Here is a 21,116-nt window from a genome sequence, read left to right on the forward strand (position 1 = left end):
TATGGGCGGTGGTGCAGATAGATACTGCACAGCAGCATCAGCCGAGGTATCGGGCCAAGCCCCCATCTGCGGGTGTGCTGGTGGTGATTTTCGAGATTTGGGATTTGGGATTTGGGATTTGTGGGGGCCAGAATGTCGCCGTGATCCGGGGGTGTCTTGTCCGTCTGTCTGCTGTCGTCGCAGCAGCAGAAGCAACAACGACAACCTGGCTGTCAGGGCTGTCAGGGCTGGGGCCACCCAGAGCAACGGGAACCGTCGAATGTCGCTTGCTGGTTTCAGCAGCTGCAGGATGTGGGACCTTGAGGAAAGAGCTGGAGCCTCAAAGTGACGGGTGCTGAGGTGAGGTGAGGTGGTGAGAGGCGTCCCGCCGAGCTTCTGCCTCCCTAGGTACGACTAAGAAATGTCTGGCTGGTGTCTGGCTGTTGTCTGGTCCGTCTGAACTTCCATGTTCTGGGCCCCGCCAGTGTCTGTCAACTCGTGCCAGGCTGCCAGTCCCGTCAAGCCCTGTCCCTCTTGGCTGGGCAGTCTGTGCCTTTTCTTCTCGATTTGTACAAGCTGCTGGCTGCCAACTCCTGCCGTCTGGCTATTAGGTTAGCCACCAGAGATGGGACGAAAAACTAGCACCTCGCTTCGATCCCTCGTCCCGGTCCAGATTCGTCCATGGAGCCGACGGCGTGATTTGCTCGCGTGTCGAACCCCCGGGGCGACTAATAGCATGAACGGAGTAGGATGGGTCCTGGTGAGTCCTGAGTCCTGACTTGACGGCAGTTGATACCGTTCTGTCTGTCACTCAGTCTCCCCCTTTGTCCCCTGCTGGTTGGTCTCTTTCCGCCTGCAGCTCCTCACATGCAGTTTCCCCACGTAGACTGTCAGACCGCGTCGTGCCTTCCCACCATGTCACAGGCTGCAGCCCCACCTCATGCCAATTGCCAGGACCATCTGCGGCAAACAGAGGAGTTTCTGTAGGTACCTGGCAAGCCTGGGTAGATTATTTTACGAGACAGCCGAGGGGGGCAGACAGGACGATCACCACGAGGCTTGCAGGTGCAGATCAGAAGCTCGTAAAGGGTATGCGGGCCGCGTTCTGGATTGCTCCAATCTCAATCTTGTTGACCAGTCCGAGTAGACTCCGTAACGTAACCGTCGGGTCAACCCCTTGCAGAACGGTCCGGAACCTCGTCTCTACCAGCTCTGCCAGCTCTGCCTTTTTGCCCTTTTTGCCCTTCGCCCCCAGGCCCCCTCTCTTCTTCAGCAACCAGACGCCTGACAGACATGGCACTATTTACCCCGTAATAATAACAAGTCCGCGATACCAACCAACTCTGGCCATGGTCTCGCTGCAACCGTTCCAGTGGCTTGACGCCCAAATCTAAGGCAGTTGCAGTTAGTTGCAGTCACAATTGTCCGTCGCATGCTTGTCATCCGCCCGACCAACACCAAAAAGAGCCGCGGCAAGCAAAAAGAAAATTAGACAACACCACAGCCGTGCAGCGTGCGCCGGGAGGATTGCAAGGACAGACCACCCGCCAGTTCCACCAGGCCCTGAACCCTAGCAGGGGTCTAATGCAGCAATCTGCAAGGCACCGAGCTATCCCTGCCACGCCTCCCTGACGGGCCTGTCTGCCTGTCCACGCCTGTCGAATCATCGACGGCTTCCTGACACGCAGGACACGCAGTGGTTGCTCTTCCCGGCCGGTGGGTTCGCCGCCTGCACCGCCGAGGGAACGAGACCGAAATCCCCACAACCGTTGCATGCAGAGGCCGCGTCCAAATGATGCTTCTCCAGTGTCTCCAGACCCTGCAGGGGAGCCGATACACCTGACCGGTGCGTGAATGGGAATGCATGCTATCGCAGGCGTGACTGACTGGTAGGTAACTGACACGCTGACACATTTGCCCAGGACCACACCACAACCACTGGTGGTAGAGCCACAGGCAGAAACTACATAGGCGCAGCGAACGGACTGTCCAGCATGTACGGAGTATATCACCAGTCCCCACGTCGCGCAGATCCAGACCAAAACCTGCCCCCGTCACTTCACCCGTCGTCCATCTCGAGACAACCACAGATACACGGATGACTGCGCACGACGGCTCGTCTGCTTCAGACTCGTGCCTGCAATCTCTACGGCCGTTGTCTGTGTGTGCCAGCCCCAAAAGTTCGGTACCGATACAAGCATCTACCTGTGGCATCATTTAAACTTTGACTCCGCGGGCGGTCCCACTGCAAATGGATCTTGGAAACGTTGCGACCTTGAAGATTCTTTGGACCGAAATTGCAAATAACTTGGGACATGACCCGGGATCCCTCTCTCGGGATCCCTCTCCCAATTCCCCGCCGCCCGATCTGGAGCTCTCCTGGCGCCCTCGTACCGTGCTCCGGAACGACTTCCTGTACTGTATCACGCTGAGCACGACTCGTCCCGTCAGCTTCCCCGGTCGGAGAGAAAACGGGAAACAGACTTGCCCACTTTGCAAGAGGTGGCAGACTTCTGCTTGCTTGGCTGTCGCAATCCGGCCAACCTGCCGGCGTGATGCTGTGCTGAATCGCCTTCTGAATCGCCTGATTAGGCCGAGTCCACACACTCGACAACCAGGTGGGGCGGTCCGACGCAGGTAATATACACCATGTAGGGTAGGTACTACAGTAGATGCCAGCTGGACGTCCCGGTCCAATCACCGCGGCGCCCGGCCTCTCGGGATAGCGACCGACCGCAAGTTGCTCCCTCGCTCGAGAAGACCGCAGGATCCGGCCCTGCATTGGGCTGCCTGCACATATCGTCGACAGTAAGCACCATCGGGATCGCAGGATTGCAGACAAGACGCTTGCCGCGGGTGATTGGCAAGCCTCACAAGGTCCGTTCCGAACAAGCGGATCTGGGAATCTGTGACAGCCTGGTTCTTCTCCACTGGGCGTGCTGACCGGGCTGGTCCGCTGCCTGCCAACCTGTCAGACGGTAAATTCCATCATCTCACACGCGGAGAGGCGCTTACAAGACCCAGGCTGGCATACATAAACAGGCATAATTTGTGTTGATCACCAGGTACGTGCTGACGTTATATATGATATGCGTGAGCCCAAGGCCGCGAGGGCCTATCATCCATGGACTCCATGCGTCAACAACCTCGCTGGCGCGCCATTGCTACACTGCAGTGTGACCAACCACAAAAAAAAAAGACAAAAGAGACTCGCTCGCGACAAGTACCTGTCAGATTGCGGGCAACATTGCCTCACGATTTCTCGGCGTTTGTCAGCACCGACTCCAGCGTTAAATTCGTGTCACCGTCAAATATGCTCAACCTCTGCGCAGCCTCACGTGCCTCTGACAAGATCAGCTCTTCGGTCTTGCTCGAACGTGGTGTGAACCGTGCTTTGAACGGCAGTGGGCGTATATTCTCGCTGTCATTATACGCAAAAGCACTCAACTGGACTGGGTTTCCCTTCATGTTTGGAATTAAAGTCAGCCACAGGCACTTCTCCCTAACCGCAGCCGACCGCAAATAGTCGCGACATCCGCACACGTGTGTCCTGACCGACCATCACAACTCAACACTGTCCCAAAGGGCAAGTACTCACCTTCTCGTCGAGTCCTGGCTCGACCTTGAACGCCCAGACCAACCTGGCCACCACCATCGACACGCTCTGATCTGCCAACGGCTGCCCGCTGCATTGCCTCCTCCCCCACCCGAAGGCGTTGTGGCCCCTGCTGTTAGGGTACTCAAAGGCGAGCCCTCCGGGAAGGTTGCCTAGGTACCTCTCGGGCCTCACCGTGTCGGGTTCGGGAAAATCACCCGGGTTCCGGTGGATCGCCCACGTGTTGCAGGTCAGCTGTGTGCCCTTGGGGATCAGGTAGCCCCGGTACGTGTCGTCGCAGACCGGCGCGTGGGGTATCCCGCCGAGGATGGTCACCGTCCGCCAGCGCATGATCTCACGGGCTAGAGCGTTCGTGTATGGTAGACGGCCGGCGTCCAGGTCCTCCCAAGTGGGTGACCTGCCTCCCAGCACAGTGTCTATCTCGTCCTGGGCTTTGGTCTGAACTTCTGGGAAGAGGCAGAGGGCGAGGATGGCGGAGGTCAAAGTTCCGCTTGTGGTGTCGACGCCGGCGCCAAGCAGACTTTTCTACGTCAATGTGCCATTTTACACGGGGTACGGGTATTATACACTTACTTCGTTGTCAAAGCGGACACCTCCTCATCACTCAATCCAAGAGTGGGCTGCTTCTCCAGGACATCTTTCGCAAAGCTCGGGTTTGGGTTGTTTGCGGCCGCCTCCTTGTTGAGAGCATAGAAGTACTGGGCCAGGTGTGACGAGATTGTCCTCACGATAGTAGGGAAGGCGTAAAGCCAGGGTGGTAGTTGCGCCAGCCAGGGCAGCGTCTCGACTATCAGCCAACCCGGGATGACATAGTTCACGACAGCCATTGTCTCCAGGGCCTTCTGGCAGACGTAGTCATTCTTCTTTGCGATGCGTCTGCCCCACCCGATTATCGAGACGACCGAGACAGAATACCGCTCGATGGACATCTGTAGGATGTGGAGTCAGCCAACGAGCATTCGAAGCACCAATACAGCAGTTGCATGCAACCAGAGGAAGTAAGGGCCACAACAAGGTCACAGCCTGTCTCGAATCCGAACCCGATCAAATTCTTCGTGTCACAGGCTACATATTGGAGTGTTCTCTTCTCGAAAGGGATAAGTTATTATCCAGAGGACGCTTACGACATAGTCATCTGGATCGGTCAAGAAGTCGAGCGTCAAAATCTTAGACTCGTCACCCTGGAAGTGCCGATGGTCTCGCACCACATGGCTACCGACGATAGCATGCTAACGCTCAAGTCAGAGACAACACAAAAAAATACATTTCCAGATGGAACGCATTGTGGATTTACCGTGAGCTTCCTATGCAGCCTCCACTTGTCCCCATACACAAGCGTGGCCTGGTTCGTCGTCGCCGACCCCGTCAGCTCCCCCATGGCCACGAACCTGGGGCGCGACGAATAGACATCCGCGCGCTTCTCCAGCAGGTCCGACGCGGTCCATGCGTCGTTGAGGACGATGACCGGCCGGCTCCCCAGCCAGATCGTGATCATGGGGTTCGCATACTGCCGGCTCCATTCTTCAAACCTTACCCACGGCTGCCAGTGGGGGATGCGGAAGTGGTTGCCGAGGACGGGCAGCGGGAAGGGCCCCGGTGGGAGTTTCCGGCGCAGGAGGAGCACCCGAATGTAGTCATAGGTGATGATGCAGGTGAGGGCTAGCGCGGCGATGGTCAGGACTCGGAGTGAGACCTGTGCCGGCCCGGCCGTGTCGAATGTCAGTAGCATCTTGGTCTTTGTCTTCTTCTCCTGGTCTGATTCGGGGGGGTGAGCGCTAATGGGTGAGAAGAAGCAATATCGGATTGGTTGTTTTCGTTACACGGCATTGAATCACGATGGAGGTTCCCAAGTCCCCTCGTATTTATATACGTAAGGGTGGTGGGTGGTCAACTACTCATCAAGGGTGTTGAAGAGGGATGCCGGGACGCCCAGGGGCCCACCCCCGTTGCCTCTTGGCACGCCTTCAAGTTGCCAGTCAAGCTCGTTGAGAGCTCTGCCCAGGCGAGATTACATGCTGTCATCGCAGAAGTATAGAAAACCTGGTGGGCGGCACGGTGGTGGGGGACGCCAGTATATCCCAACTCGCACTCAGGGTGCGGGGTGCAGATAATGGGTCCGAAGTGTGCATCGTCGCAGTCGTGCTTATGCAGGGTGAGACGTTGATGCAAGCTTCTTGTTCCTCGACCCTTGCCGCCACTGCTCGGCACATGGCCGTTGAGGTTCCTGGGTCATCCTCTATCTCATGATTTCCGGGTGTTGATATCTCGAGTGAGATGTCAGGAAATTTTCTTTGCCTTGTGCTGTGCTATGTGGCGTCGATGTCATCTGTAGTACGGACTCCGTACTACGGAGTAAGTGTCGAAGAGCGTGGTCATAGTTAAGGTGTTTGGTAGCGACTTTATAGTAAGCCTTGGCAATGATAACGCTTCCAACAACGCTCCTCTATCAACAGAACAAATCATTCCAAGTGAGTCGCGATTTTTTCTCACATTTTCGAAGTCTCTAGGTTGAGACTGGCCGAAGATTTTCAACAATAGCTTTGTAAAGCTACGATACTTTTAGGCCTCGGATCTTGCGGGATCTTTTCTCACCCTGTCACTTTTCGTAATGTCCTACCACATGCGTCTGCTATTCTGCTTTTGAGATGCCGTTGTTGGGGAAAACGTTGACCGGGAAATATCACCATATCCACTTTACTTAACCCTGGATGCCAAATGTGGTATTGTCTGGTGCGGCCAGAATGCTTCTTCTAAATCGCATTTGTTGCTATATGAGGAGTTATATACGATAGATATAATGTGACAGTCATAATCTCATCATTGATTGGCTTCTTACTCTCACAAAGAGTATGGTAAATGTGTCTTGGACACAAGAAGCCCTGGATAGCTGCATCATTTCGACACATCATGGCCCTGACATAAACCATGTCTCCATGTCCCAAACATAGGAAAAGACCAATGTCACGTCCGGCTCAACCACGAACAGCACCGCTCACCTCAAAGGCCCCTCATCCGCCCTCTGCTCAACAGGCGTGATGATGCTGGAGTTATGGCTCAGCCTATCCCTCCCCGCGGGCTCACGCGAGGGCGGCCAGGGCGGCAGCTCCATCTCGCTCCTCGAGCGCGGCGTCGTCGCCGTCTCGGGCCTGCGGAGGTTGACCTCCTCGTCGGCCGGCGCCCGCGTCTCGTTCACCGTCTGCAGCGACTTGTCCAGCTTGGCCAGCTGCGCGCTCAGCCACGACTGCCTGGTCTGCAGCGGCGGAGGGGCCTTGCGCGACGGGCGGGACCCGATCGTCGGCAGGGGGATGTGCGGGTGCTGCGGGTGGCCCACCGGGCCGGCGGCGCCGTCCTCGGGCGTGCCTGTGGTCTGTCTCGTCGAGGCTGCGAAGATGCGGTTGAAGAGCGGCTTCAGGGTCATGACTGAGGCGCAGACTATGGCGGTGTTGACCTCGATCAGGGACCAGTAGATCGTGTCCACGCCTGTGTAGCTGTAGTCGGGCCCGACCGGGATGGTCGCGAGCAGGACGAGGCGTATTATGGAAACAATACAGATGCTATGATTAATTGTTAGTCGCAGAAGAGAGACCAGCAAAGTATTCGGGGTAGAGTGACGGACAAGAAACCAAATGAGAACACTATAGTGAGCACTACCTTCTGGTCCTTGGGCGCTCGAATGGACCAGACGACGGGCAGAGGTAGCAGGAAGATGAGAAAATCTGTCCCTATCTGCAGCCCTACCAGAGAATAGTAAACCTCGTTTGAATGGCAATATGTAGCTTGTACACTGGGGTCCCAGAATGCTTTCAGAGGTATGCAGGCCGTAAAGTCGAGGATCAGATTGATGGTGCCAGTAACGGTGACGATGACCATAAACCCCAAGAGAACCTTTCTCGTCCAATCATAAGTTAAGGTCCGCAAGTATAGTAGCACCACGCTGATTTTCGAGAGATTAAGGCTACATGTGTAGAAAACGATAGTGAACCATGATGCCTATTTGCGTAGGAAACATTATTAGCAACACAATCGCAGGCTTGTTGGCGACCGCATCGCAATGAACGTCACGCTTACCTCGAGCAACGTCACATATTTCTCCATGGGAATTGCAATGAAATGTTTCCCGAGCCCCAGGCCTGCCTGGATGATGAACCCAATGCTCTCTGCCAGGGAGAAAAATAAAGCCGCCAAAATAACCCAGTCCTCCGGGCCAAGTAACTCCATCAAGTTTCCTCTGAGGTAGAATCGACTCGCTACGACCACGGCCGATATCAGCCATGTCAGAGCAGCACAGGCTATAATGTTGCCTTGATGCGACTCGGAGAGGTCATACACCACATTTTCCCCAGTGGACATGGCTTGTGCCGCGGCGACTCAAGCAACGGAACACGGACGGGATGCTCCCTGTCTCACACCGAGAGACCGCTTGTCAGTGGTGGCCTCGGGGGGGCCAAGAAACATCGCCGAGGGTATGTGGTGGGGGTATAATGTATAAGGGGTCTCAAAGACAAAAAAACCCGGTCGTCGATCCTGTGATGGTAAGTGCCGGACTTGCAGGTAGCGAATCTGGGGTAGTGGGAGAAGTGAGATGTGACAGGTGTAAGGTTCAAAAAAAGGACGGAGGAAAAGCAAAACACCAAGAGGTGGAATTCATGTGGGCAGTAAAGCCATATCTTTCGGCCATGATGCGAGACTTCAGGACTCTTCATTACGATAGACCACACACCGCTGCGCAGAAGTGGGCGAGTACAGTGTATTTCCCGCCAAACTTCGACCATCGTATTAACCAGCAAAGTCGGGACGCGCGAGCAAGCCAGCCAGCCCGGACGCCTACCTAGGTACACTATTGGCAGAGGGGGCGACCATGCGCGCCCTGCCACGATGGGGCAGGCGTACACAGTAGGTCTGTGTGGTAAAAAAAGTTTCCATCGATTTGCACGCGGCTGATGATGACCCAGCCCGTCACCGTTGAACCTCAAACGCACAGGTGGGAAAATCAAAGCGCCCTGGAGTCGTCCCACATTTGATCGATGGGTCTCGATTATCCCGACCATGATAGGAAGCGTAGCCGAGATGAGCCCTCTAATTTTCTCCAGATATTTGGGCCGCTAGCCGTGTCGATGTCCCTTCAGGGCTGCCAGGGGAAAAGACTTTTGCTGGAAGCGAGCCTCAGCTGCCGACCCATCACTAGCCGTAAACGATCTGGGCTGTCTGGTCAGTTGTGATCGTAGCTGGGCTGAGGTGTTTTGACCACTTCAGTTTGTGGTTAGCCTTTCGATCTATACACACATCTACTGGTGAGTTGCGCGAAGTCTTGCGTGGTCGTAGACACTCTCAAGCTCCTGTTTTCCCTCGGAGCCATCGAGGTTCGCTGTCAAGCTTTTGCAGGACCATCCAAGTCCAAAGAATTGTGTCAATCTTGCGTGTCAATCTTGCCTTGGTCTTGGCAGCGGAGCCAGCAACTTCTCGAGAAAGAGTGGATCACAACAGGAGGCCGGACTCGGCCCCCACGATCTCATGGTTCACATAGTGTACTTCTGTTGTGGGCTGATAGAAACGCACACTTTGTTTGACCGAAACAATGTCGTTGTGCACATAGATAAACCATCCAGCCAAACCTCCCAGAAGCAAGGGACAGCGTAAGCTGAATTGCAAGCTCGTTCATGTAAATTAGGAGTTTTCGGCATGTGACGATGCTGGTTGAGGGCGCAGACAGCCCATCGCCCCATCAACGGGAAGATAGCGAGTCAAGCTTATGGATTTCGTCAGGAGATTTCCCCCCTTCCCTCCGCCTCGAAGACATGGTTCACGAGAGTTTCAACGGCTGCACAGATCCGGAACTTGCCGTGGCTAATGCACGTCGAAAGGCAGCCGCATTAGGTTCCCGGCACGTGCAAACGCTTAGCATTGGTGCAAAGGCCACAATGGGCCCATCGCTTGCGACAAGGCTTGCAGGCGGACGCGCCCCTGGACAGTGGAAGTGATCTGCCCCAGGCTCGTATATGTGTGTACGGCGATCCGACCAAAACTGCCTTTTCGTTTGCGTCTTGTCCCAGGATTTCCACCCTGACAGCACCCGAGCGGGCAAATCCTCCCGCTGCCAAAAGTGCCAGACTAGTAAAAGAAATTGCCCGTCACTCCACCTGCGAGCCTTTCCCCGATATTTCGCCATCATGAAGGTTCCCCCTGCTTCAGGTCGAGCCATATGAGGAAGTCCACGCCCCGGAACTACAAGCGCGAGCGAAATGGTTCGATCCATATCAGCGGTCGGCTACCTGCCTACAACATCTCGAGAAATGGAGAATAACCCTGTGGACAGAATTTGACGGCCAAAAGTAGTAGCGAGCAGTTGGTTGCCGTGGATCACTGTTCCTGATATTGGGGCCGTTCCTGTCACACGGACTCGGCGCATGGAACGGGAAGCGCGGTGTTCTCAGAAAATACTTCGATTCGCGACTTGCGTTCGCTCGTCAGCTCAGTTCGTGTGCTGCTAATAAAGAGATGTGGGGGTACCTACTGGCTAGGCAAACTGGCCCTTTTCCTCCCACAATAATAACTCTGTGACAATCGGCGCCAATCATAGCGACGTTCACAAGGCTAGCCCTTTTAAATGCCTACTGTTCTTCGCCAGAGGCTTGTTGACCCTAAATCGGGTATGTTTTGCACTCGGATCTTGAGCGACACGGTGACACGCTTAAGAGATAAGATCGGCGACGTTCATCGGCATCTCATCAATCTGGGTCGAGTAGTACACTGCACACTGATTAGCAATCGCTCACGACCCGAGAGCTGGACGAACTCACACTCGATGTCTCGCAAAATGCGCACATCCTCGCTTGTGACGAAGTTGATCGCAACACCCTTGCGGCCAAATCTTCCAGATCGGCCGATACGGTGGATGTAGTTCTCACGATTGCTGGGCAGATCGTAGTTGATGACCAGACTGACCTGCTGGACATCGATTCCACGCGCCCACACATCGGTTGAAATGAGCACTCGGCTGTTGCCCTGTCGGAAGTCCTGCATGATACTATCCCGCTCCTTTTGCGGCATATCTCCGTGCATGCTACTGACTGTGAAGTTGGCCTCGCGCATCTTATCGGTGAGCCAATCCACCTTACGCCGAGTGTTGCAAAAGATGACGGCTTGGGTAATGGTCAAAGTGTCGTAGAGGTCGCAGAGAGTGTCGAACTTCCAATCCTCCTTCTCCACGGCAATGAAGTACTGCTTGAGACCTTCGAGAGTCAATTCGTCACGCTTCACGAGGATGCGGACAGGGTCGGTCATGAACTTGGTTGTCATGTCGAGCACGTCATAGGGTAGCGTAGCCGAAACAACAACGACTTGTGTGGCGGGAGGAAGGTATCGGTACACGTCGTAGATCTGCTCTCTGAACCCTTGGTTGAGCAGCTCATCGGCTTCGTCAAGGACCAACATCTTGATGTGACGGGTGCGCAGGTGCCGGCGTCGGATCATGTCAGCAACACGACCAGGTGTTCCAGAGACGATGTGCTGGCCATAATCCAGCTTGCGGATATCCTCGCCAACGTTTGTGCCTCCAATGCAGGCGTGGCATTGGACGTTCATGTAATCGCCGAGAGCCATGACGACGCTCTGAATCTGGGTGGCCAACTCGCGTGTCGGGGACAGGACAAGCGCTTGGGTTTCGCGAATGGCGGTATCGATGACTTGGAGCATACTGATGGAGAAAGTCGCGGTCTTGCCGGTTCCGGATTGCGCTTGAGCGATTGTATCACGACCCTTGCACACTTGAACGATGGCGCGGGACTGAACCGCCGAGGGTGACTCGTAACCGTAAGCGTAGATTCCGCGAAGAAGAGATTCTGTCAATCTGGGTCAGCATTCGTTGCCCACGCAGTGCGTGCGACGCAGGATTAAGCCTTACCCTTGAGCGACATCGACTCGAAGGTAGGATGGACCGTGACCTCCTTGGAGGTGTTGAACTCCATCCGCTCCTCCGCCTTCCGGTCGATACCGCCTGCTTCAGCCATTTTCAAGATCTGGTGATGCTTTGACTCCCAGTTGACTATTTCGGATGCTGTTGGCTTTGTTGGTGGTTTGATAAGTTTTGGCGCAAAGCAGTGAACGAAGTTGAAGATCGAGCTGGGCTAAGCACCTGGAGGCGGGCAGGCTAACAGCAAATTCCTGCAGGGGTTGGCCAGAAATGCGGGTGCTTATCTTATCGGACAATTAGCTCTGGCTGTCTGGTCCGTGCCCCAGACAACTTCGTGGATCTTGCGACAACTGCGACGGGTTTCCTTCTCGGGAAACCCATAGTGGACAGAACGGGCGAAACTGGCACATTCCCCTTCTCTGACACACTGACACCAGGATGTTGTTGGAAGAGCAGCGATACATTGCCGAGGACCTCGAGCGCCTCGAGCAAGGCGTCGCGGATCGCATCGGCGAGGAGCCCAAGGTGGTACGTGATGCCCTCTTTCTGCCTCGTTCGCGACGAATCCAAGCTGACCACGTCCCCCGCGGCACAGATCCGCGATCGCCTCAACCGAGACCATGAGGTATCTCAGCTCCTTGACCAGATACAGAAACAATCCGCAGAGATGTTGTCTTTGTATCGCGATGCTAATGGCCTCCGGTCCAAAGAGGTCCTGCAGATTGGCAGCGGCGACCCTTTCGAAGAGTTCTACAAACAGGTGAACGAAGTGAGGGAGCACCACGCGCGATACCCGAATGAGCAGGCAGAGAATTCCGAGATCCGTTACCGGCAGCGCAAGACGGGCGACGAGCCTCTGCCTTCGCTTGTCGATTCGATGTTTTCTGGCGAGGAGGCCTACGGACGCTACTTCGACCTACACGCCTGCCACGAGGAATACATCAATCTTCCCAACGTCAAGCGCCTGGGCTACCTGCAGTACCTTCAAATTTTCGACAACTTTGCCCCCGGCCATGGCGGTGTCAAGAGGGCGGACAAATTGACCGACCAATACTTCAAGTACGTTGGCGAGTTGGCAGAATACTTGGAGAGCTTTATGCGCCGGACGCGACCGCTGGAGAATGTCAGCAAGGTGATCGAGTCCTTCGACAAGGAGTTTGGAGAGGCATGGGAGAAAGACGAGGTCGAGGGCTGGACAAATGAGTCGGCTGCTGCCACGGTGGCAGCGAAGGAGTTGAGCACTGCTGACGCTGTATGGTGCGATGCTTGTGAGAAAGAATTCAAGAACGAGAACGTGTACAAGGGGCACCTGAATGGACGGAAGCACGTCAAGGCAGCGCAAGCCCTCGCGGAGAGGCAGCAAGGCGCCGCAGATTCCGCTGTCGCATCTGGGAAATTCTCTGCGACAAGAATGAAGGAGCGCGTAGTAGCCGAGAGAGAGTTCAGGGTGAAACGCCTCGCCAGTGCTATGAGCACCGAGCGAGAGGATACCCGGGTCAATGTGGAGCGGCGGCAAGGAATGACTGAGAGGGAACGGCAACAAGAACTCGACAATCTGTTCAGTATGGCGGAGCAGCCACCACAACTTGCCGAGTCAAATGATCCAGAAGGCGAGGACGGCGAGGAGAAGATCTACAACCCCCTGAAGCTACCGCTGGCCTGGGACGGCAAGCCCATCCCATTTTGGCTCTACCGGCTGCACGGCTTGGGCGTGGAGTTCCCATGCGAGATTTGCGGCAACTTCGTCTACATGGGCCGCCGCGCCTTCGAGAAGCACTTTAACGAGGCACGGCACATCTACGGCCTGAAGCGGCTCGGTATCAACGACACCCACCTTTTCCGGGACATCACAGGCATCGAGGAAGCGCTTAAGCTCTGGGATAAGAGACAGCGTGACAAGAAGGCGAACAGGATTGAGGACGGGAGCATCGTTCAGATGGAGGATGCCGAGGGTAATGTGATGCCGGAGAAGGTGTACTATGACTTGCAGAAGCAAGGTTTGCTGTAGGCGCACGTGCGGCAGCAGGCAGTGCCAGTTTCCTGGAACGTACATGAGGCACGCCAAATGGCATGAATAGACAGCTTAGCAGAAGATTCAAGTTCAGCTTATAGGAACCTCGAGTGTAGCCATCCGTGCTTTACATGAGACAAATGAAGATTTCCTCAAAGGAATTCAGTCAAGCTTGATATCAGACTAATGGGGTATTGAAATGTTCCATTGTACTTATCATATTTTACACCAGGTAAATGAGAGTTTAAAGAATCGCTTGAATATGATCCAAGCCTTATGGGCTTCATTTGAACACAACCCAAGGGCCTTCATAGCATAACCAAAGGGGAAGCTCCTCTTAATCTGTTTCTCTTGATTTGTAGCCAGCCACATCTGTATTTGCAACTGTTCATGAGCAGCCGAGAACCGACATTCTGGTAAATAAATCTTTGCTGGGGACTGATTCCGTGTTCACTTTGGTCATCATTTGAGGCATGGTGTCTAGACAGCTTGCTTCCAAGGGTGGCATAGGAGGTGATTTTGTGCACACCCCCGGGCCTCGACTAGTTGGGCTCTCTGTTTGAGCTCTCTGTTTGATACATCCCCTTTTCCCAGCTGGCTAGTGCCCACCTTGGTAGAGTTCCGGGTGAAGGGTGGACGCGAACGCAAACACCAGCTTCATCCTTTGCCCTTCTGCTACACTTCTGCCCAATTCCTTTCCAGGCTGGCAAGTGCCCACCTTGGTAGAGTTCCGGATGAAGGGTGAACGCGAACGCAAACACCAGCTTCATCCTTTGCCCCTCTGCTACACTTCTGCCCAAATCCTTTCCCATTCCGAGTCCATGCTTCCTGCCGCAGGTGTCCTGTATCAACCAGTCAGAGATGGATCCAAACACACACAAGGTTAGTACCACCTAGATGAAGAGTAGGAGGGCCGAAGGAAAATTACACGGAAGCTATCAGGCACTAACCGATCAGCAGGAGAGCGATTTCAGCTGGGGAATCGTGGGCGTAGGTTTTGACGACATCGAGGTGCCCGAGCCCGAGAACATCCAAGACGACACCGTCCGCCTTTTCGGCCAAGATCCACTTGAGTTTGAGGGCGTATCGTTGAGCCCTCGTTCGCTGCCAAGAAGCGAGCCTCTTTCGATGTTTGACCGTCTGCCTGAGGCATTTGGCGAGGAAGACAAGCTGCCCTACTCCTGGATGGCTCGCAATCCAGGAGCGGTGGCCAAGTGCCTCGAAAACAAGCCAGAACCAGTCGCCATCAGGCCCGCCAATTTGTCTGCTGTCAATGTTCAAGGCGAGGCTCTGTTGGAACATCACTTGAAGAGGCGCTCGCTGAACCCAAATCTTTACTTCTACCGTGTTGCAGTTTTCTGCTGCATCATGGACCTGAATAGCGCAGGGCTGTAGGTCAATCCGATCATAACAAACAACTGGCATCTCGCTCTTTGCTAGTCGACCATTGACGTTTTTCTCATTGCAGGATTTACCCTTCGATTCTGGCAACCCTCGTGGGACGGCTGTTTGGCGGCGACTGGGTCCTGATGGCTGTCTTCAACCAATACTTCATGCCATCATGGCTTCACATCGAGTGTATAATCGATCACGCAGCCGTCCAAAACATCCTCTCCTCGATCGAGCGTCACACCGCGCTGTGCCATCCTTCCTCCATTCCCCCCAATTTCGAAATTTTGATCAAGGTCCTCAACTACATGGTGGAAGAGCAAAAGCACCAGGGCCCGAACCTCAACCAGACGGTCGGCAAGCTGGTCAGCTCCTCGAACGGGCGAGAGTTTCACCCCCACCCCGGTTTATTCACGATACTCCGTGGACCGGCGTTGTCTGGCCGCTTCATGAAGCGGATAGGCGAGTGGTGGCCATACAAGACTGTCACTTGGCAACAGGCGGATTTACTGGGTCTGCACACAGACCGCGAGGCAGAGAAGGAGGACACCGTGGAGGACGTTGACCCGCGGTGTCTTACAGTCAACGGAGAAGCCGGAGGAGACATCAGAGCGGAGGCTAGGGGAAAAGGCAAGGGTAAGGGCAGCAGTCGCGCTTGAGAGACGGTCATACGACAGAGCTGGTTCAGCAGCTTGTGAGCTTCGTTGGTGACCCAAATCTGCAGTATACCCTCGTGGTTGAAGGCATACAACAGTGGATCAGAGCGTCTCGACTATCTTTGGTTTGGAGGAGAGAAAGGGAAAAAAAAACAAAGAAGTGATGGATTGTCCTTGGTTTTAGGCATCTGGTGTTCTACTTGAAGCGGGCAGAACGCCTCGGTGCCCGCTTGTGACGACGACTCACTCTAGTATTGAGGAATTTCTTTAGTCTCACACAGAAGGTACACTACCTAGGTATGCTCAATGTTGGGTTGGACCCTGACCAGCATCTTATTGAAGTGACTCGTTCTAAGTGTCAACAGAGTTTCATCGAGACTTCCAAGATTGAGTCTCTGGATCCATCGTAATGAGATACCAATTATCCATCCGAAAATAAGGAGACGCTCCACCGGTCGCGTTCAGATCAGTTAGGGACATGCCTTCGGCCGCACGATGCCATTTTATTGTTCTAGTGGACATTGGAAGTTACCACGGCGGGTATTGCGTCAAACCAAACCCAACGAAAATGGTTGTAGGTGCCCAAAGGCGAAAAGCGTTGAGAATCTAAGATACGCAGCTTCAGCCGTGTACTCTTCTCCCAAGTATTTCGAAGATCTCTTATTAGCCGAAGCGAAATCGTGAAAACACAGCAATGGCCAGCACGCAGACGCTTGTGATCTGCCATACCATTAGCTGGAGCTCAAATATCACTGAATAACAGCATCAACTTACAGACACGACTATGAAGGGAAATTCCACCCAAATGTCGTATTTGTGAGAGTTTGCCCGACCGGCCCTCTCGGAAATCGGCCAGGTGACAAGTTGCCCGATCGTCATTGCAACCTGAACTACGCCATAAAGCCGGCCACGGAGTTCTGCCTCAGCCAGAGAAGCAACGTACGAGAGCAAAGAAATTTCTAAGCCTGAACCCATGGCGAGGAAGATGCCAGCTGCGACTGTCAGATACAAATATCGATAAGACCAGCTAGAAATTAGGCACGTACTCACCTATAATTCGTGTTGCATAATCTGAAGCCACTGTCACGTATGCGCCGGCAATTGCCAAGGCTAATATGTTGCCGCGAATTAAAAAAACGTTGAGTGCAGACTGGCGGACGCCGAAGCGTTTCTGTGCGGATATGATGGCCCACGGGACAAACAATGCAAAAAATACAGCTCTGGAAACTTGGTGATACCAGAGCGAGACGAAAATATCGCTGATGTGCCCATGGCCTGGGCTGTGCCAGTGGATCATAATTTCATATATTGGGAGTGTCACCCAGGCCGTCTGCCAAAACGCTGGCAGAATAAAGGCAACAAGGGCGAAGATGACCTTGTTTGACCTGAGGAATGTCAGGGACCTCGACAGGCCTGAGACCTGGTTGGAAAAGGCGGGATCTGCACTCGAACGCTGCATTGCTGTCGACTCTGCATCCTCTGGACGTTCTAAATCATCTCGAATGGCAGACTCGCTCACAAAGTGAAGTAGGACAAAAGAGCCGATCAGGAAAGCCAAATTGAGTGCCTGCCAGGATCCACAGTTAGAGGTTAAGTATTTGGATAATGCTATAACTATACCAGTAAAAAGAATGGTTAGTACCTATAAACGTATTACACTTATAGTAAAGTAGAATTAAATAGCTATAGCTTTATAAATATAACTTATAAGGTGGATATTATTTAATAGAGTTTAAATTTTAATTTTATAAAAAAAGATATAATAGATATAGGGTTAATAGATACTAATCTATATATTTCTTCTAATAATATTAAGCTTTTAACTAATATTTATTAATAAATTTATATATTTATAAAGCTATTAAATATTAATTTAAAAGTATTTATATATTAAGTATAAAACTTAAGTAATTAAATTTATAACTTATTAAAAGTATAATATATATACTCTTATTATCTTTAAAAGGTAAAATCTATTATAGTTTATAATATATAATTTATTACTCTTATTTTTACCCTTTAAACTCTAACCTTTATTAATCTTCTTAATATTTAAACTTTAACCTTACCCCTTTATTTACTTTAAAGTAAACCTTATAAGTAGGAGCTATAGAGGTTAACTATTATTTTTAATAGTAATAAAACTCTATTATATAAATATTATTTATATTATTATAAATATCTTAACTAAACTTATAGCTATAATTATATCTAGTTAGTTACTATTATTATACTAATAACTATAACTATTATACTAGTAGTTTAATCTTATAGAACTAATAATATTTATACCTATTAATAAAAGTATAAAGCCACTTTTAAATTAAATATTTAAATATTTATTAATATAAAATTTATTATATTAAATATTTAATTAGAAGCTACTTAAATAGAAGTTACTTTACTAGGAATTATTTAATTAGAATAAACTTAATTAATATATACTTAATTAGAATAAAAGAGGTAATATTATAATGTTAATTTAGTTAATAACTCTTAATATTTTAAGTAAATTAAACTAACTAAAAACCTATTATAGCACTATAGTTATAAGGGTAGCTTAAGTTAATAAATAGTTAGTAATTTTATAATAAATAAGGTTATTATATAAGATACTATTAATAGTATTAAATATAAAGCTATTCTAGTTATTAGAAGCCTAAGCCTTTATATATTTAAACTAATATATATATTAAATATTAAAGAGGTTAATATAATTAATAATTTTATATTAATTATAAAGGCCTTTAAGTTTATATTTAAGTAAAGTTAAAATTTTAAGTTAAATAATATAAGTAAAGTTTAGTTATTTAATTAAATTAAACTAATAGTTTATAAGCTATATAAATTAAAGGAGTTAAAGGTTAATAGTTTTAAAGTTTAGCTATAAATTTATTAGAAATTAATATATTAGTTTATTATAATAGGTATATTATAAGATTTTTATTAATAGCTTTATATTTAAAATTTATATAAAAATATCTTTTATTTTTATAATTAATTAGTTAGAGTATAAATATAAGTATAGGTTTATAGTTTTTACTTTAATATATTCTTTTATAACTTTTAATATTTTATTAGTTTTAATACTATAATATAAAGGTTATATATTAAAGTAGTAAGTAAATAATTAAGTTAAAAGTAATATTAAAGTTAGTAAAAGTAGTATAAGAAGAGCTTTAAAGTTAAAAGGTTAGTTAAGTTAATTAAATAAAAGACTCTATTAAATAATTAATTAAGTAATATAAATAAAGAGAAATAGTATTTTAAATTAAGTAATTAAATAATTTAATAAAAATAGTTAAATAATAAATAAAAATAAATAAGTTTTAAAATAAAGTAAATAAATAATAAAATAAAAATAAAAGATTTAATAAATAAAGTAAAAGATAATAATTAAAAGGAATTTAATAGTAGATAAAGTTAATATATAATTAAAATATAAAATTATAAGATTAGAATATAAGGTTATAAAATTAAAATATAATAATAAAAGATTATAAGATTATAAGATTAAAATATAAGGTTATAAAATTAAAATATAATAATAAAAACTATAAAATTAAAAGATTATAATATAGTATAATATAAAGTAGTATAAGTTTAAGATATTAGGTTAAATTATTAGATTAATATAGGTTTAAGGTAAAAATAGAGTAATAAAATTAAATAGAAAGAAAGAGGTAATTAGAGATTAGTATAAAGGGTAATTAAAGATAAGGAAATAAGTTAGAAGTCTTTTAAGTAAGGTGGATAAATATTATAAGTATTAATATAATAAATAAATAAAAGCTTTATTAATAAGGTAAATAAAAGTAAGATATTAAAATATAAAGAAATTAATTAATTAAATAGTTAAGAATTAAAGTAGTTAAATAAAAGGGCTATACTATTAAATATTAAATAATAAATAATAAAAGGTAAGAAATTTTATAAGTTTATTAATTATAAATTAGCTATATAATAGTATAGTAAAATATTAATAAGTTTAGGTAGGTGGGTAATATTATAAACTATATAAATATTATTTATCCTTTATAAGATTTAGGTTAAATTAAATTATATAAAATATAATATTTATAGTTTATAAGGTTAGAATATTAAATAGTTATAATAATAATTATTTTTATTAGTTTTAATATTTTAAAACCTTATATTATATAAATAGGTTTAAAAGAAGTATTATATATTTTAAATAATAATAAGGTTAATATATATAATAAAGTAATATAAATATATAGTGTTTTATATTTAGCTTTATTTTATTAATAAATTATATATTTAGGTAAGGTGTTATAACTTACTTACTTTTCTTTTAAGTAGTTAATATTTAATATTAATATTAAATCTAATTATTAATTATTAAGTTATATAAAATATAATTATAGGTTCTTTTAATTATTTTTAGTAATACTCTTTACTATTTATAGCTGTTTTTATATAGTTCACTTTATTTCTTTAAGTTATTTTTAATAGCTTTTAATATACTTAATATTTATTTTTATATTAAAAGTTAAAGTTTAAATTATTACCTTTTAGGTAAGTTTTATAAAGTTATATATATATAGTATAATTAATTATATAATTTACTATATATAATACTAAATATATTAATAGTACTCTAATCTATTATATAGTATTACTATTATAAGTAGTATATACTTTTACTTTAAGGTTAAAAGTTTATAATATAATAAGGTAGTATAATATTATTTAAATAGAGATAGTTAAATAGTTTAATTAGTTATAATAATATTATATTATTATATTAGATAGGTATTAATATTAATATATTATATATGATTTATTACTTTATAACTATAAATATTAACTTTAATAAATATATTTATTATAATTTAAGTTAATTATTTATTATTTAATATTTAAAAGTTAGATATATATATAATAAAGTTTATAAGGAGAAGAGAAAGGAATTAAATTTATTATAAAACTATTTTCTTTTTATTTTATATTCTTTAAATAAATAATATTAAATTAACTTATAGCTTATAGTAAACTTTAATAGATTAGTTTTATTAAGGTTAATAAATTAGATATAGTTTAATATTATTAAAGATAAAGTTTTAAATAGTTATTAAAAGACTTTTTTATAAATCTTTTATATTTATTTTTAAAATATATTATATTCTAACTTTTAAAATATTTATTATAGTTTTAATTTAATAAAAGGTTTAATTAATATAAATAATTAATATATTTTAATTCTTTTATATTTATTAATAAGATAAAAAGAAACTATAATATTAAATATATAGGTTTAAAATTACTAGTATTTTATTCTTATATAATAACTAACTAGTAACTATAATTTTAAGGGCCTTTAAAGTAGTAAAAAAATATTATAAAAATATTTCTTAAATTACTAATTTAATAATAAAATATTAAAGTAATAAGACTTAGCTTTTTTAATTAATATATTTTTAATTAATTATATTTTATTTTATTAATTATTTAACTCTTACTTAAATTATATTTTATTAAAATATTTAAGTTAAAGAAAAGTTATATTTTATTATAATTTTAATATTTTATTAT

The 21,116-nt window shown here is 46.6% G+C and overlaps 5 protein-coding genes across 5 annotated transcripts; 2 read left to right on the top strand and 3 right to left on the bottom strand.

Annotated features, from left to right (window-relative positions):
• Positions 1 to 3,231: 3,231 nt before the first annotated feature.
• Positions 3,232 to 5,324, bottom strand: KVR01_011494 (uncharacterized protein; the record flags this gene model as incomplete). Its single annotated transcript, XM_044794090.1, has 5 exons — positions 3,232 to 3,441; positions 3,578 to 4,115; positions 4,169 to 4,524; positions 4,720 to 4,824; positions 4,890 to 5,324. The coding sequence occupies 5 exons, from the start codon at positions 5,322 to 5,324 to the stop codon at positions 3,232 to 3,234; spliced, it is 1,644 nt and encodes a 547-aa protein (XP_044639869.1).
• Positions 5,325 to 6,587: 1,263 nt separating this feature from the next.
• Positions 6,588 to 7,945, bottom strand: KVR01_011209 (uncharacterized protein; the record flags this gene model as incomplete). Its single annotated transcript, XM_044785582.1, has 3 exons — positions 6,588 to 7,149; positions 7,212 to 7,585; positions 7,664 to 7,945. The coding sequence occupies 3 exons, from the start codon at positions 7,943 to 7,945 to the stop codon at positions 6,588 to 6,590; spliced, it is 1,218 nt and encodes a 405-aa protein (XP_044639584.1).
• A 2,338-nt stretch (positions 7,946 to 10,283) lies between these two features.
• On the bottom strand, positions 10,284 to 11,601 carry KVR01_011171 (uncharacterized protein; the record flags this gene model as incomplete). The annotated part of the gene is made up of 3 exons (XM_044790353.1): positions 10,284 to 10,342; positions 10,393 to 11,433; positions 11,496 to 11,601. The coding sequence occupies 3 exons, from the start codon at positions 11,599 to 11,601 to the stop codon at positions 10,284 to 10,286; spliced, it is 1,206 nt and encodes a 401-aa protein (XP_044639546.1).
• A 246-nt stretch (positions 11,602 to 11,847) lies between these two features.
• On the top strand, positions 11,848 to 13,810 carry KVR01_011262 (uncharacterized protein). Its single transcript, XM_044785329.1, has 2 exons — positions 11,848 to 12,032; positions 12,100 to 13,810. The coding sequence occupies exons 1-2, from the start codon at positions 11,943 to 11,945 to the stop codon at positions 13,510 to 13,512; spliced, it is 1,503 nt and encodes a 500-aa protein (XP_044639637.1). The 5' UTR covers positions 11,848 to 11,942; the 3' UTR covers positions 13,513 to 13,810.
• A 602-nt stretch (positions 13,811 to 14,412) lies between these two features.
• Positions 14,413 to 15,563, top strand: KVR01_011456 (uncharacterized protein; the record flags this gene model as incomplete). The annotated part of the gene is made up of 2 exons (XM_044789680.1): positions 14,413 to 14,906; positions 14,984 to 15,563. 2 exons carry the CDS (start codon positions 14,413 to 14,415, stop codon positions 15,561 to 15,563), a joined length of 1,074 nt encoding a protein of 357 aa, XP_044639831.1.
• Between the last annotated feature and the right edge of the window lie 5,553 nt (positions 15,564 to 21,116).

The sequence above is a fragment of the Diaporthe batatas genome (assembly GCF_019321695.1).
Source record: "Diaporthe batatas strain CRI 302-4 chromosome Unknown Contig00015, whole genome shotgun sequence".
Classification (NCBI taxonomy): Eukaryota; Fungi; Ascomycota; class Sordariomycetes; order Diaporthales; family Diaporthaceae; genus Diaporthe; species Diaporthe batatas.

Excerpts from the sequence above, each read along its gene's own strand:
- KVR01_011262 (XM_044785329.1), top strand. The coding sequence starts at position 11,943 with ATGTTGTTGGAAGAGCAGCGATACATTGCCGAGGACCTCGAGCGCCTC. Across the intron at positions 12,033-12,099 it reads TCGGCGAGGAGCCCAAGGTG|ATCCGCGATCGCCTCAACCG; the intron begins GTACGTGATGCC and ends CCCGCGGCACAG.